This window comes from Pisolithus orientalis (genome assembly GCF_024613125.1).
Source record: "Pisolithus orientalis strain OTSU chromosome Unknown F5J12scaffold_54, whole genome shotgun sequence".
NCBI lineage: Eukaryota > Fungi > Basidiomycota > Agaricomycetes > Boletales > Pisolithaceae > Pisolithus > Pisolithus orientalis.
This window is the reverse complement of record NW_026260835.1, coordinates 55,654-69,516: the sequence shown is the minus strand read 5'-3', so window position 1 is coordinate 69,516 and position 13,863 is coordinate 55,654. Positions and strand designations below refer to the sequence as shown.

Sequence of the window (13,863 nt, the reverse complement as noted above, 5' to 3'; positions counted from 1 at the left end):
TGTGCACAGTGACTATATGCTACTCTTCCATGGTGCTGGGAGGGCATGCGCTCGTTCTTGCTCGTTTCGTCGACGACCGCGAGTGCTGAAGCGCTGACCCGTCGCCAGTGAGATTTTCGTGAGTCGCGGTGATGCCAGTAGTTAGTCTCACTAGTGGTTTCATGCCGGCTTGGTACATTTCCTTATTGGGCGGAGCTCACGACGCGCTCATAAATATTTTGCTACTGACATTATTTTCGCAAATTGTTGTAATACCTTAGGGAGAAGTTCTCTTAACAAGCTATGATGCTCGGGTCAGGCAGGGAAAACTTCCTTCGCCGAGCTGCGTCAGTACCTCCTCATTCCACGCACTCTCATTACATACATGTACGGACGAAGATGAGGTTACGGGACTCACACCGCAGAGCGATCTCAGTTAATCATCCAGTCCTCTTGGAGGGCCAAAGTTTCTTCCGCTATTTCTCAACTGAGGTGACGCGGCTGTGCGCAATGCCTTGTTGCATCGCCAAAATCCAAGTGGCGCATTCTCGTGGCCCCGGTCACGGAGAGGAAAGGACATGTGGGGAATGGGGGTGATATGGCCGAGCGGACGAAGGTTATTTTTGAGCGGAGGGAAGATTGAATTGCTGTATACTATCGAGGTATGTTTTGCTCGATGCCGTATATTAGATTTCCTGGCGACGGATCCCGACCTCAAATGCTATGCAAATGCATGCGTAATTTTGATAAGATAAAAGCAGAAGTTCAATGATTGACGATTGACATACATACGATGATTCGGATCTAACACTGCAGAGCTGTATTTGCCTGGTCTATTTGAAAAGTCCCTCCCGCTGGGCCATCAAGTCGTCCATGGAACCCTCTTTGTTGGTCATCCAACAACCAAGCCTAGAGTCACTGTTGCTCGCGGAAGGTTTGGGAATGGCGAAGAAATCGACACCGCGGTCAATTTCCTGATAGGCGACTGGTGATGCGATTCTTGTTCTGCGTGCCAACAGCTAAATCAAGTTGTCGGGACGTTAAAATCACATCTCTCCAACGCAATTAACTGGAGCGTATTCCGCTCCGGAGACTATGAAGTGGAAGAAAGTCCCCAATGTAACTAACACTGTGAGTGGGAGTGGCGTGAGCCGGTGGAGGAAAATCTCCGGGCGCCGTCATGGACACCGATGGCGGAATAGCAGCCGCCAGATGCAAGAGATGAGTACTGTAATCTCGGAAAAGATCGAGAGTAGTGAATGTGGGCACAGATGCGTCTTCGAAGACGTTAGTTTGTAGGCAGTGCTAAGGCATACCGGGCCGTGTCAGACTGGCGTCGATAGGCGCCTCGATATCAGTGATCACATTGGGTCTCTAGCCCTCACCACGACTGCGACCACCTTACGTTAAGTTGACCTTCCACACGCCTGTTCCCCTGCACTACGAGGTATCGAGAATCACATCTGGTGTTTACATGGCTGCTGGTCATATCAAAAACTGGCTCAAGTCGCTCTCGCTTGCAGGCGGCGGAGGTTCTCATCCCTCCAACAAAACCGGTACGACTGAAACTTCACCTCGAAGTCACCTCACCTCGGCGGCAACACTAGGTAGGAGTGTCTTAGTTTATGAAAATGTAAGGTATTGCATTTACATAAGATGGGAATACAGTAACTAGCAATCTTGGAGGCGACGAAGCTGGTCCAGTGCTCGCTCAGATTGAAGATACCACTGAAAGTGTGTTTGCCATCAGCACCTGGTAAATTCCAAACTGTCTAATGCCAACTTACAGCAACTACATCTTCTGCGCCTGCTTGTTGCCTCAGCCCTGAACGGGCTAAAGAGTACATGAAAAACATCAAGCGATTTCGAATCCTGATTATGGGCAGAGCGAACGCAGGTAAAACCACCATCCTCCAAAGGGTCTGCAACTCCACAGCTGAGCCAGAGGTTTATGATGGGAAAGGAAACAAGGTATAGTAATATATATAGGGTTACATGCACTTTTGTGACAATTCTTAGATTGATGGTGTCGCTGTGCAAGGCACCTTGACAGTAAGGTACCCTGTTTACCCATGATAATGAAGCTGAGTACTTTCAGCGTGGCTACCATAATATTGAACATGAGATATTATTTCAGAGCAACCCAGGATTTGTATTCCATGATTCCTGTGGTTTTGAGGCTGGAAGTACACACCAGTATGATGAAATGAAGAAGTTTGTGGTTGACCGTGCAACCACGAGGAAGGTGAATGAGCGGATCCATGCCATCTGGTAAGGATCACATTGGGAGTGGGTACAGGCTAGGGTGACAGATAAGCCTAGGTTTTGCATCCCAATGGCTGAGTGCCACAGGACAGTGACTGCTGCTGAGGAAAAATTCTTCAATGAATGTGACACAGGACATGGTAAGGACTCTTGGTGAGGTATATGTAGTTGTTGTGAACCTCATATCCACTTAGTTCCTCTGATAGTGGTATTGACAAAGGCAGACACTCTGAATCTTGATGCTGTTCAAGAACTTGAAGATGAAGGCTTGGAGATAGAAGAGGACAAAGTTGTAGAAAAGGAAAGAAAATTGCTGGAAAAGTGGTGTGCACACATAAAGGATATGCTTCACAAGTGCAACTTTCCACCTAGAGCATATGTGTCACTTCAAAGTGAGTTTTCATACTTTACTCTGAGAAAGTCCTGCTCAAAAACATGGATGACAGAGATGCATGAACAGGATGCAGACTGTACTACTTTGATGCAGAGCACAGCAAATTCTTTGAATGAGGAAGGTTTACAAAAGCTGCTGATATCAACACAGCAGTCAAGTGTTGCACTATGTGTTGAGTATGCTGTACAGAAGTAAGTAAGCAACTGTATTTGGACAAAGATACTGATATTGTGAAGGACATTGAAAAAATGCATGCAGCAGTACCCTCAGGGCAGATTTGTGCTAGATGTGAAATTTTTTGAACATGTTCTGATGAGCTGGTTTCCAAATTGTGAGGTGGGTGGCTGAATATCTCACCAAACATATGTATTGTGGGCTCAATGACATTCCTATTCTGGTTTCACTTGCTCCTTCAACAGAAAGTGAGTAGTTTCATGATGTGGTGGATCTCTGCTGGTGTGGTGACTCACTTCTCTTCATGTGGGTGCCATGACAGTATGTGAGTGTTTTCATGGTGTGGTTAGATGGATCTCTCCTGACTTACACATGTCATGTTTGTGGTATGACAGTGGGTATGTGATATCATCAAGTTTAGCTGGATCTCTACTGACTGGACTCACTTGCATGCTTCATGATGTGACAGGGGGTGAGTGGTTTTATGGCATGCTCAGCTGGATCTTTGCTCACTTGCATCTCTCTTATCAGCGAGTGAGTGATTTTGTGGCATGTTCTGCTGGATCTTTGCTAACTGGTACTGTCTTCATGCTGGTGACATCATAACAGTATGTGAGTAATTTCTTAGCAAATGTAACTGCATCTCTCCTGACTGCACTCACTTGCTCTCTTCACATTGGTAGGGAGTGAGTGGTTTCAAGGTGTGGTCAGCAAGATATCTGCTGACTAGGCTCACTTGTACTCTTCATGTTGATGGTATCATAGGGAGTGAGTGATTTCTTGGTAAATTCAGTTATATCTCTACTGATTGATGCTCTTCATGCTGGTGACATAACAGTATGTGAGTGATTTCTTGGCATGTTCCACTGGATCTCTCTTGACTGTGCTCATGTGCATGCTTTGTGTCAGCGAGTGAGTGATTTTGTGGTATGTTCTGCTGGGTTTCTGCTAACTGACATTCTTTGTGCTGATGATGTGACAGTATGTGAGTGATTTCTTGGCAGGTTTCACTGGATCTCTTGTGACTGTGCTCAATTGCACTCTTTGCATTGGTAGGGTGTGAGTGATTTCTTGGCATCTTTGGTTTATTCTCTGCTGACAAAGCATTCTTCATGTTGTTGGAATGTCAGTTTGTGAGTGATTTCATAGCATGTTTAGTAGATATTGGCTGACTATTCTGACTTTCACTCTCAATTGGTGGCATGACAGAAAGTGAGTGATTTCATGGCATGCTAAGCTGCCAGATCTTTGCTGACTGAACTTACTTGTGCTCTTCATCTTGGTTGCATGACAGGGAGTGAGTAATTTTATGGGTTGTTCAAATAGATATCTGCTGACTTGCACACTTTATGTTGATGCCATGGCAGGGAGTGAGTAATTTTGTGATGATTTCAGCTGGATCTCTCCTGACTGGGCTTACTCCATGTTTCATTATGGTGGCTTGACAGTCGGTATGTGATTTAATGGCATGTTCAACAGGATCTCTGTTAAATGGCTCACTTACACTTCATTTTGGTGGCATGTCAGCGAGTGAGTAATTTCATGGCATTCTCAGCTGGATCTCTGCTGACTGGGCTCACTTGCACTCTTTCCATTGGTGGCTTGACAGCTTGTAAGTAACTTCATATGTTCAGCTGGATCCCTGCTGACTGTACTTACTTGCACTCTTCATGTTGGTGGTATGGCAGGGAGTGAGTAATTTCTTGGCATGTTCAATGAAATTTCTGCTGAGTAGGCTCATCCATGTTGGTGGAATGACAGGATGTGAGTGTTTTCACAGCAGCTTTAGCTGAGTCTCTCCTGACATGCTCACTTCATGCTGCCATGGTATAACAGTGGGTGTGTGATATTGTGGCAAGTTTAGCTAGATATTTGCTGACTGGGGTCACTTGTGTGCTCTCTGATGGTGGCATGACAGGAAGTGAGTGTATTTATGGCATGGTCAGTTGACTGGGGCCACTGGGCTCACTCACACACCTCATGACTTGTGGTATAATAGGATGTCAGTGATTTCATAGTGTGATCAACTGGATCTCTGCTCATTGGGCTCATTTGGGGCTCTTCATGTTGGTGGAATGACAGGGAGTGAGTGATTTCTTGGCATCTACAGTGGGGTAATTGCTGACAGGGCACTCTGCAATTTGGTGGGATCACAGTTTGTGAGAGATTTCTTGACATCTGCAAGTGGATATCTGCTGACTGGGCACTTGCCATGTTGGTGGCATGACAGAGAGTGAGAGATTTCATGGCATCTAATGCTGGATCTCTGCTGACTGGGGTTAATTGACTCCTCATGTTTGTGGCATGACAGGGAGTCAGTGATTTCATGCTATGTTCAACTGAATTTCAGCTTACAGGTTGGGTTCACTTGCACTTTCCATATTGATGGCATTACAGTGGGTGTGTGATTTCCTGGCATATTTGGCTGCATCCCTACTGACTGCTCACTGCTTCCCCCCTTCAATGACAGCGAGTGAGTGATGTCATAGCATTTCAGCTGGATCATTATGGAATGGGCTCACTTATAATTTTGACATTGGTGGCATGACAGCAAGTGAGTCATTTCATTGCATGTTCAGCTGGATGTTTGTTGACTGCATTCTTCATGTTTTTGGCATGACAGTTTGTGAGTGATTTATGGCATTTTCAGCTGGTCCTCTGCTGACTGTACTCACTTGTACTCTTCATGTTGGTGGCATGACAGTTTGTGAGTGATTTTATGGTATTCTTGGCTAGATCTTTGCTGACTGTGTTTACCTGCACACTTTCTGCTGCTGGCATAACAGGAAGTGAGTATTCCATGGCATGTTCAACTGAATCCCTGTTGACTGTGCTCATTGCACTCTGGGGTATGTTGGTGGCATGACAGCTTGTGAGCATTTCATGGTATGTTTAGCTGGATATCTACTGACTGAGCCCCATTGTACCCTTCTTGTTGGTGGTATAACAGGATGTGAGCATTCTATGCTATTTCAAGCTGGGTCTTTGCTGACTGGGTTCACTTGGATGTTTCATGTTTGTGGCATCACAGGATGTGGGTGCTTTCATGGCATATTTTGCTGGTTCTCTGCTGACTGGGCCTTCATATTGATGGTATGGCAGAATGTGAGTCTGTTAGAGCAACAATGGACCCTTCCTGCTTAGTTTCACCTCCATCCTTCTCATCACACTTCACTAGGCTGTGAGTAATTTGGGAATGTTGCCCCAACTGTCTGCTGAGTTTACTGCTCCTTCAATGCCTCCCCACATGATAGAAAGTGAGTGATCTTGTATTGATAGAGTGAATATATTCTGATTATCATTGTCTATGGTGGCTTTGGTGTGACACAGGAGGTCAGTAGATGTATTTCATTATCCATGACAGCACCTTATTTATGGCTCTGATTTGTACTATCAAAATTTTTAGCTGGTAAGTGCTGGATTATTATTTTCTCTCATCTAAGGAATACATGTATAATCACAGCCACAATTTGAAGTGGACCCTTACATTGACATGCCACCTCTCTCCAAAGATGTCACTTTGTTGAATGAGTTCCCAACTGTCCAGGCAGTAGCTGAACATGCTATTGGTAGGGGTTTGCTCATCACTACACACACCACATTTACTCCTTTCCTAGCGTGCTTACTTGTTACAGAGCATGCTTACTTTTTAATGCAGCATGGCCATCATACCTGGGAGGAGGCTTTGTTATTGAGTGTGGAGCAATTCAAAAGCTCCAATAACCAGACTACCATTTCCCAATCTATCAAGGCAGATTTTCATGATCACAATGGGAATGTTGATGGCTTATGTGATGCTACTCTGAAGATCATAATGGAGAATTGCATGTGTAAGTTGACATATTTAGTGCTTATACAACATTTATTCTCAGATGGTTTCAGCAAAGAAATTGTTGATGGGGAAAGGAGGAAAATGAGAGGTGTACATGGGCAGAACTTCCAAATATTGAACCAACATATTGTAAATGTAACAGTGAAGATGGAATTTCTGTAGGTTGACTTGAAACCACAATGGCCTGACATTGCACATCACAAACAATCAAACTCAATCTTGATGAGGTCAGAACGCTCAAGGAAACAAGTTGTTCAAACACCCTCTCCAATCCATTCTGAAATGATAATGATAAGTATACACCAGCCATGTTACAAGTCTGGCATGGTGTGGGTTCCTGTCCTATACAGACTCTTACACTACTGCACCTGTTGATCCTGGCCTCAAGTGTGTAACTGCATTGAATAGTAGTACAGTGTTACAAGCTCAATGATTGACATGCATCCAATGATTCCATTGTAATACTGGAACAGTGTGCTGTTGCTACAATTTGTTTGGTTTCTCAACCAGTTCCTCATTTAAGGCTTTCAAGTCACCCATAGGAGCCTTCTTTGCTGGTGATCCAGCAATCAAATTCTCATCATTGCTCACAGAAGGCTTGAGAATAAGGTGTGAATGGCTGTGGTCAACTTCCCAGTGGGCAATGCGACCATTAGGCTGCATGCCAAATCACATTATCAGTACTGAAATCTGAAAGGACTAACTTGTAGTTCTTCAAACCTTGGGCTGTGGGTGTTTTCTTTGCAGTGGACATGGCATCAGCCAAATATTGGTCAGGAAGGTCATGCAGCCAAGCTGCATGGTCTGCCCAGAGGAGAAAACTTTAGCCTCTCCAGCATCAGCAAATTGACAAAAGATCTGAACATCTGAAACATCTGAAGTCAGGGAGGCAGTTCTGCTGATCTGAAAATTTCTGAAAGTTCTGATTTTGGGACTTCAGAACTTCAGATACTCAGAAAATTACATTTCTCCCAGACCATTCAGATTAGCAGAACCACTTTCAGCCAGCCATATTTGTTAGAACATGTGTCCCCTATGTTTATTTGCTAACAGTTGACAAGCTTACATAATATTTCTTTGCACTTAGGCTGATTATTTTTCCTTGTGCACATCAGCCTTCTTACCACAGAAGCCTGAGGTATGTTCTACTATATTAAACTTACAGCTACCTTGCTGACATACTACCATAAGTCTTCCATTAGGTTAGCTTGTTAATATTAAGTATTCTCACCACAGAAGCCTGAGTTCTGAGACAAGACTGAGTTGATTTCAGACTGAAGTCTATAGGATGAAGTGTTAAGTCTGGGACAAGACAGGGGGACCAAAGGCTGAAGACTGAGTACTAGCTAAGACTCATATACCAAGGACTGGTAACCTAAATGACTAAATAGTGATGTGCAAGAATGTACTAAAGGTTATGCAATGCCTAGGCTGCATATAAGCTAAGACTGAGGTCTGAATGATAGACACTGCCTTGGCACAGGTGAGGGCAGTGTAAGTGTCTAACTGAAAGAGGAAAAAGGGGCAACCTAGCTACTATCAGTGTTCCTCTGTCAAGGACTGGAGTGCTGAGTTGTTTGGCATATGACAGTATACCCCTCTTAGGGTCAAGCCCTTGAGACCTGCCCTAAGGTATATGAGGTCAGCAGACCTTGGCAGAAGACATGTGTTACTCAGGGTTTAAAAAAGAGTTGTTTGTGCTGTTCTTGCTCAAGTCCCATCCACCATCATGTCTACACACCAATCAACCACCCTGTATGACCATGAAACTCCACTCAACCTGATATGAGCAGCCACCCCCAACCTCTAAATTGGTAGTGACAACAAGGAGCCTATGGTCAAGGTGAAGGTGGCCAAGAGGAAGTGGCATAATGAAGAGAAGCAGAAGGCATGGTGTCACACACCAAAGGTGTTTGGAGATGTGGCCATGAACATAGCTGACTCTTGCCTAACTTGTCAATGAGTTGCACATGAACACACACACAACATGGTCATGGCTGATTCTGCCTAACTCAACAACAACTTATGCATGGTGACATGAATGAAGATGACAGACTAGAGCCCTAATGTGTAGAAGGACAGATGGATGTTAGTGGTCATCCTTCACACAAGAACAAGTTGTCAGTGCCAGAGCAGAAAAGAGGAAGTCAGTTAAGCACCCATCAAAAATTCTTAGTACCCATGTATGGCATTCCAGTTTCCATTGTATCCCCACCATTTCCAAAGATACTGACTCTGTTCCCACACTTGCTTGTAGTGTTCAGCCATGTGATCCTGCCATCCAAGTTTGGAAAGGATCCTCACACCCTACACATTTCTACAGCACCCCATCCATCAGACACTCAATTTGCTAATCCTTCTGATATGACCACCTCCATGTCAATCATTTTGCTTGTCCCCTTTGCTAGGGACAATGGTTATGTATATCTGCCAGGCATTCCTACCAGCTTCCATCCTGAAGCCTCCTGGTATATCCCATCCTCATCTGCACTCTCCCAGCCCATCCAGCTTGGTCAACATGTTCTCCTTGTCAGTATGACATCCATAAGGACATTCTTTGCCTCAGGTCTGTCATTCAGCTAGAAAGGTCTTATGTAATTGTTTCAGTCTCCCCACTTGATGAAGCATATGGATCCTACAGTGGATACTTAGAGGTAGGCTCATACTTAATTCTCAGTCCAGTCATTTGCACATACAGATTCTGATAATCACTGAAAATGCTGCTAGGCATGACAATAGTGATCTCATGCACTCAAGTCTGAGGGCTGCACACTATGAAGCTTTGGCAATTATTCACAAATTTTGAGCTGGCATGGTGATCAGCGAGATCTAGCACTCTGGCCATTCTCTGATGTTGCTCGACTTGCTGCCAGTATTGTCCTCACACAACCTGGTCTCTCCACTATTGTCCATACCATCTGAGGTTCCCTCATCATCATTCAACATATGCATGGCACTTGTGCCATGACTATTTGTATTGTCATCCACTTCACTATTCTTGCAATTGCATTCCACTATGGCTGGTGCTGATCATTACCCTGCTCAACAATGGTACCATCATGACCATCTCTGTTGACTGTGTCTTGCCTTGCCCTTGATGATGCCAGATTTCAGACACTTGACAGAGGTCTTCTCATATGCAATTGCAGATGGTCTTTACTGGACTGCCTCTACATGTGTGTTTTCTCTTGATCCTGTGACACTGTGTGTTCACTGTGTCCAGTATTGCCCCCATTGCCATTAGCTTGAGGATGACATTCTTCAATGATGAATTTGGCTTTACATTACCCTTGAGTAGCAATGACCCTCAACTGCCCATGATCATATGCCTCCAGATCTCCCAAGAACTGATTGTGCTGCATTCTCAGTTATATCAAATTTGAACCCAGATTCACTACCATCCCCCATCCTGGCATTGGTGTGCTGTTCCACTCCCATTACTTGTGGGCTGGTGTAGTGCATTTATTACTTGCATTCATGCATCCTGCAGGTTGTGTTAAGTGCTGTTATGCTTTTTCACTGGAAAGACATTGTTCAAATTGATGCACTGCAATTCCCTGGCTGTCATGCCCATGCAGTTTGATACCAGTTTGATGAAGGTGAATGAGGACTATACCATAGCCTTGAGGGGCACCTCAGGTCCAAGGTCAAGGAATGGGTAAAGCAGGACATAGTGAAGACTCATTTTGCTTGTGTTTTGGAGATGCTTCTTCGCCTCTGTCAAGGTGAGTGACTTGGTTCTCTGCTATGCCATTAAGGATTAATTTTGCCTGCTCCATAGCTTGTGATCACCTGATGCTTGTGTGTTGTAGTGGTGTTGTCAATGAAAATGTCTCTGCATTGTTGTCTTCTGATTCATTGGGTGGATGAAGTCAGTGCATCAGAGAATTGGTCTCTTGACCAGACTTCATCTGGAAGCTGATGATGACAACAACCAGACATAAGGATGTACCTTCTGTTGTACAGCTAGTGATGGGCTTGACCAAACCCCACAGTGAAATTTTCTAGTCATAAATCTGTGTCTGGGATATGCAATGTTCCAGCCCTGTCAGCAAAGATGAGACAGCTGGTCAACCTTCTCAAGATTGATGGTGATTCAGCAGGCTGAGGAAAAATGATCATATTCTTGTACTTCACATCCTTGCTGGATTTGGTACAAAAGTTCCTCAGTGCCAAAAGGCTTCATACTTACTCACTGTGAGTGTGAGACCTTCTGACTATCTTCAAACTTGCTGACATATTATTTAGATGATGGATCTATGAGTCCATCCAAACATGAGTGGAACTTGGAGTACATTAGGAATGACATGGACATGAAATGTATCTTTGTATCTATCAAGGCAGGCAGTGTAGGGAAGATGAAGTCTTCACCTATGGTAATTCGGTTTCTGGGGTCTGGAGGGAAGGGAAAGGAAATCAGTGTTCTAGGAGGGCTGAAAAGGAGGGGGCATGTTCTTTTTTTGGTGTTTTGTGCTATATGTCCTTGAGAACTTGGGAAGTGCTGCCTGCATCAGCACTAACCTTGCTTGCTATTGGCATGATTGCATCTTACTTGGCTGGGAGATTATGGGCTTTCACAGGTTCTAGTACTGTAGACTTTTCTGTCAAGTTCACACATGTACAAGGGAGGAGAAGTATAGAATATAGACTCACACAAGGTGAGGATTTGAAGGTCAAACAGGAACAGGAGTGCACCAAGAGCTAAGTATTAGGGTTGTTTTGTCTTCCCTTATTTCACCCAAATTCTTCAGGACAAAGCCCCTTTGGGGTCAAGACTGCACTCACCCTATCTAACTAATTTTTCTATGTTACTAAAAATCAATTCTCTTCATCTGGAGCCCACCACAAGGGGCTTTCATTTTCCTGAAGAAGTCCTTACTAACCATTTCTAGCAATCTCATCAGGAAGAAGCTTGAGAGTGCATGACACATTGAAGAACAGTTTTCCATTAAGTGCTGAAATGAACTACTATGTGAGACACTCAGATGCACAATATAGGGCTATGGCTATGGGTGGATATGGCTGAGAATACTATGTGGATGAACAGGTGAAATATGTTCAAGATGGAGCATGACAAATAGTACCTTTGATGAATTGAGTGGATGAGGCACCAGGATGAGACCCATATGCAGGATTTGTGCTGAAACTACTTCTAGTGATCCCCTGAAGACATACAGTCGATGCACCAAAGCTTTTGGGTCAAGGTTTGTGTTGTGAAGGTTCTGAGCTGTTTAGGTTCATTTGTGGGCATGACTGCCTTGTGCACAGATCCAAGTTTGTCTCTCTTTGACATTGTTTCATAGGTGACAAGCTGACCACTCCCTTCTAGTGTGCTTGACTTGTTTTTCCAATCTTTCAGCATCTCTGCCCTAGCTGTGTCATCAGGCCTCTTGCTGCTCTGCTCTGCTGTGCACTTAGTCCCTCAGTAGCTTGTCAGCATACTGAGGTCTATCTACAGATTCCACAATTATATCCTAAAATAAAAGATGAAACACATAAAACAGTACAATGTATCACTGATAAAATGACTCATCCAGTTCTTCCAATGAGGACCATGGTGGGTCTGTCATGCACAAAATATCTTGTTTGACAGTTGTGGACAGACAAACATGACAATTTTACTCATTGAATTATTCCAATATGGCACAACATTCCAGGGATGTTACAAATGTATACTAGGCATATTTAGGACATAACAATGCAATCTGCATGAGCCAATTCTTGTTATACTAAGTTTTTGAAATTTTGACCCAAAAATGTGGCCAGCCCCCAAAAGAATTTGTAAAAATCCTGGAAAAAGCAGAATAAGTAGCATTAGCCTAGTACAGTATGATTGCAATGTCAGGGTGCAGCTGTCACACTAGTGAGGAGCAGAAAAAATTGAGCAAGTCTGAGGTTTGTGGCCATGTGAATTTCTGATCTTAGACACAGGAATGCCCTTGAAAACCCACTGTAACATGCAACATGGCTGGTCTGCATAACCAGAGCTCAGCTGTTGTTGAAACAAGCAATGCATCATTCCCTGATACACCCAAATCTGACAAGGATCAGCACACAAGAAAATGCATGAGGACATGATCTCATGCTCCCAGCCCTGAGGCAGAAGATGAAGAACTGGAGTGGAAATGCACCAATGTACTTGACAGTTTGAAGTTTACAGCCAGTGAGAGTGAGTCAGAGGATGAGCTTGAACATGATGATGCCACATTCCAAATCATGGGTGTTGGTGAGGCTGATCTCTGTGCTCAGTTGGTCAACCTTGCCATTAGTGCTGGTGATGACCCTCTTGGTGAGACTTGGTTACCTCTGAGAGAAGCAAAGTGTGCTGCCCAATGAAAGCAGTCACTCAGATGCCACAAGGAATACAAGAAGGGTCCTGATGTCCATCAGCTCTCACAGAAAGCCATGATGTTCATTGAGGTGGTTCTTAATCCTACTTTATATAGGGTCAATAACATGTTACCACACCCTAAGTACCACATTCAATCTAACCAAAATTTTGGCCACCCTACAAAGTCATGGGAAAAACTTTGGACCACTGTTTTTTGATGTATTTTCACCTGTAGCATCTGAATCAAGTGTTAGTTTGCCCCAAAAAAGTCATGGGAATCCAGAATCAAAATCATTGTGTTTGTCTGTCCACAACTGTACCACAGAACATGATAAATAAATAGTGTAATAAAATATCAACATCCTGTTCTGCCATGGAGCATTATAAACTGTGAAGTAAGCATGTTATATGTAGAGGTGTTGTGAAGGTTCTGAGCTGTACAGTTATTGTCAGACTGCTGCCTACTGCAAATACAGTGCTGAACTCCCCATTTCTTGCATGAACTGCCTTGTGCTCTTTCACTTTCAAAAGTGGACTGGGGACATTCATGAGTGGTGGGTGTGCTATCAGAGGCTACTCTTTCTCTAGTCAGTCAGGGCAACCATGGATTTTGGACTATCCTGTTCTACCACAGAACATTATAATGTGTGTCATGAATGTGTTGTTGCAAGAAAAACAACAAAGGACACAGAATACTCAAGTATAAAAAGTCAGGTGGCACATATCATGACTGACTGAGGTTTATTCCATGAGATAAGATCATGTGACAGCATGTGATGGGGTGGTTGAGCAAGGACAAGCAGTGATAGCATTGATGGTTATGGATGCCACTTATCATGTTCTGTGGTACATTAGGACACTTTAATACACTCTTTATTTATCATGTTC

At 43.9% G+C, this 13,863-nt stretch overlaps 3 protein-coding genes across 3 annotated transcripts; 2 read left to right on the top strand and 1 right to left on the bottom strand.

Moving 5' to 3' along the window:
* Positions 1 to 1,688: 1,688 nt before the first annotated feature.
* Positions 1,689 to 3,425, top strand: F5J12DRAFT_466462 (GTP-binding protein). Its single transcript, XM_051739567.1, has 10 exons — positions 1,689 to 1,713; positions 1,769 to 1,950; positions 1,999 to 2,031; positions 2,078 to 2,250; positions 2,302 to 2,384; positions 2,439 to 2,636; positions 2,691 to 2,829; positions 2,875 to 2,974; positions 3,058 to 3,143; positions 3,344 to 3,425. The coding sequence occupies exons 2-9, from the start codon at positions 1,825 to 1,827 to the stop codon at positions 3,139 to 3,141; spliced, it is 936 nt and encodes a 311-aa protein (XP_051595459.1). The 5' UTR covers positions 1,689 to 1,713; positions 1,769 to 1,824; the 3' UTR covers positions 3,142 to 3,143; positions 3,344 to 3,425.
* A 3,702-nt stretch (positions 3,426 to 7,127) lies between these two features.
* Positions 7,128 to 7,449, bottom strand: F5J12DRAFT_727270 (uncharacterized protein; the record flags this gene model as incomplete). The annotated part of the gene is made up of 2 exons (XM_051741791.1): positions 7,128 to 7,301; positions 7,345 to 7,449. Coding segments are annotated over 2 exons (279 nt in total), but the record flags the coding sequence as incomplete, so codon positions are not given.
* Positions 7,450 to 12,400: 4,951 nt separating this feature from the next.
* F5J12DRAFT_786317 (uncharacterized protein) lies at positions 12,401 to 13,193 on the top strand (the record flags this gene model as incomplete). The annotated part of the gene is made up of 3 exons (XM_051743414.1): positions 12,401 to 12,507; positions 12,737 to 12,964; positions 13,091 to 13,193. 3 exons carry the CDS (start codon positions 12,401 to 12,403, stop codon positions 13,191 to 13,193), a joined length of 438 nt encoding a protein of 145 aa, XP_051595457.1.
* Positions 13,194 to 13,863: the final 670 nt, after the last annotated feature.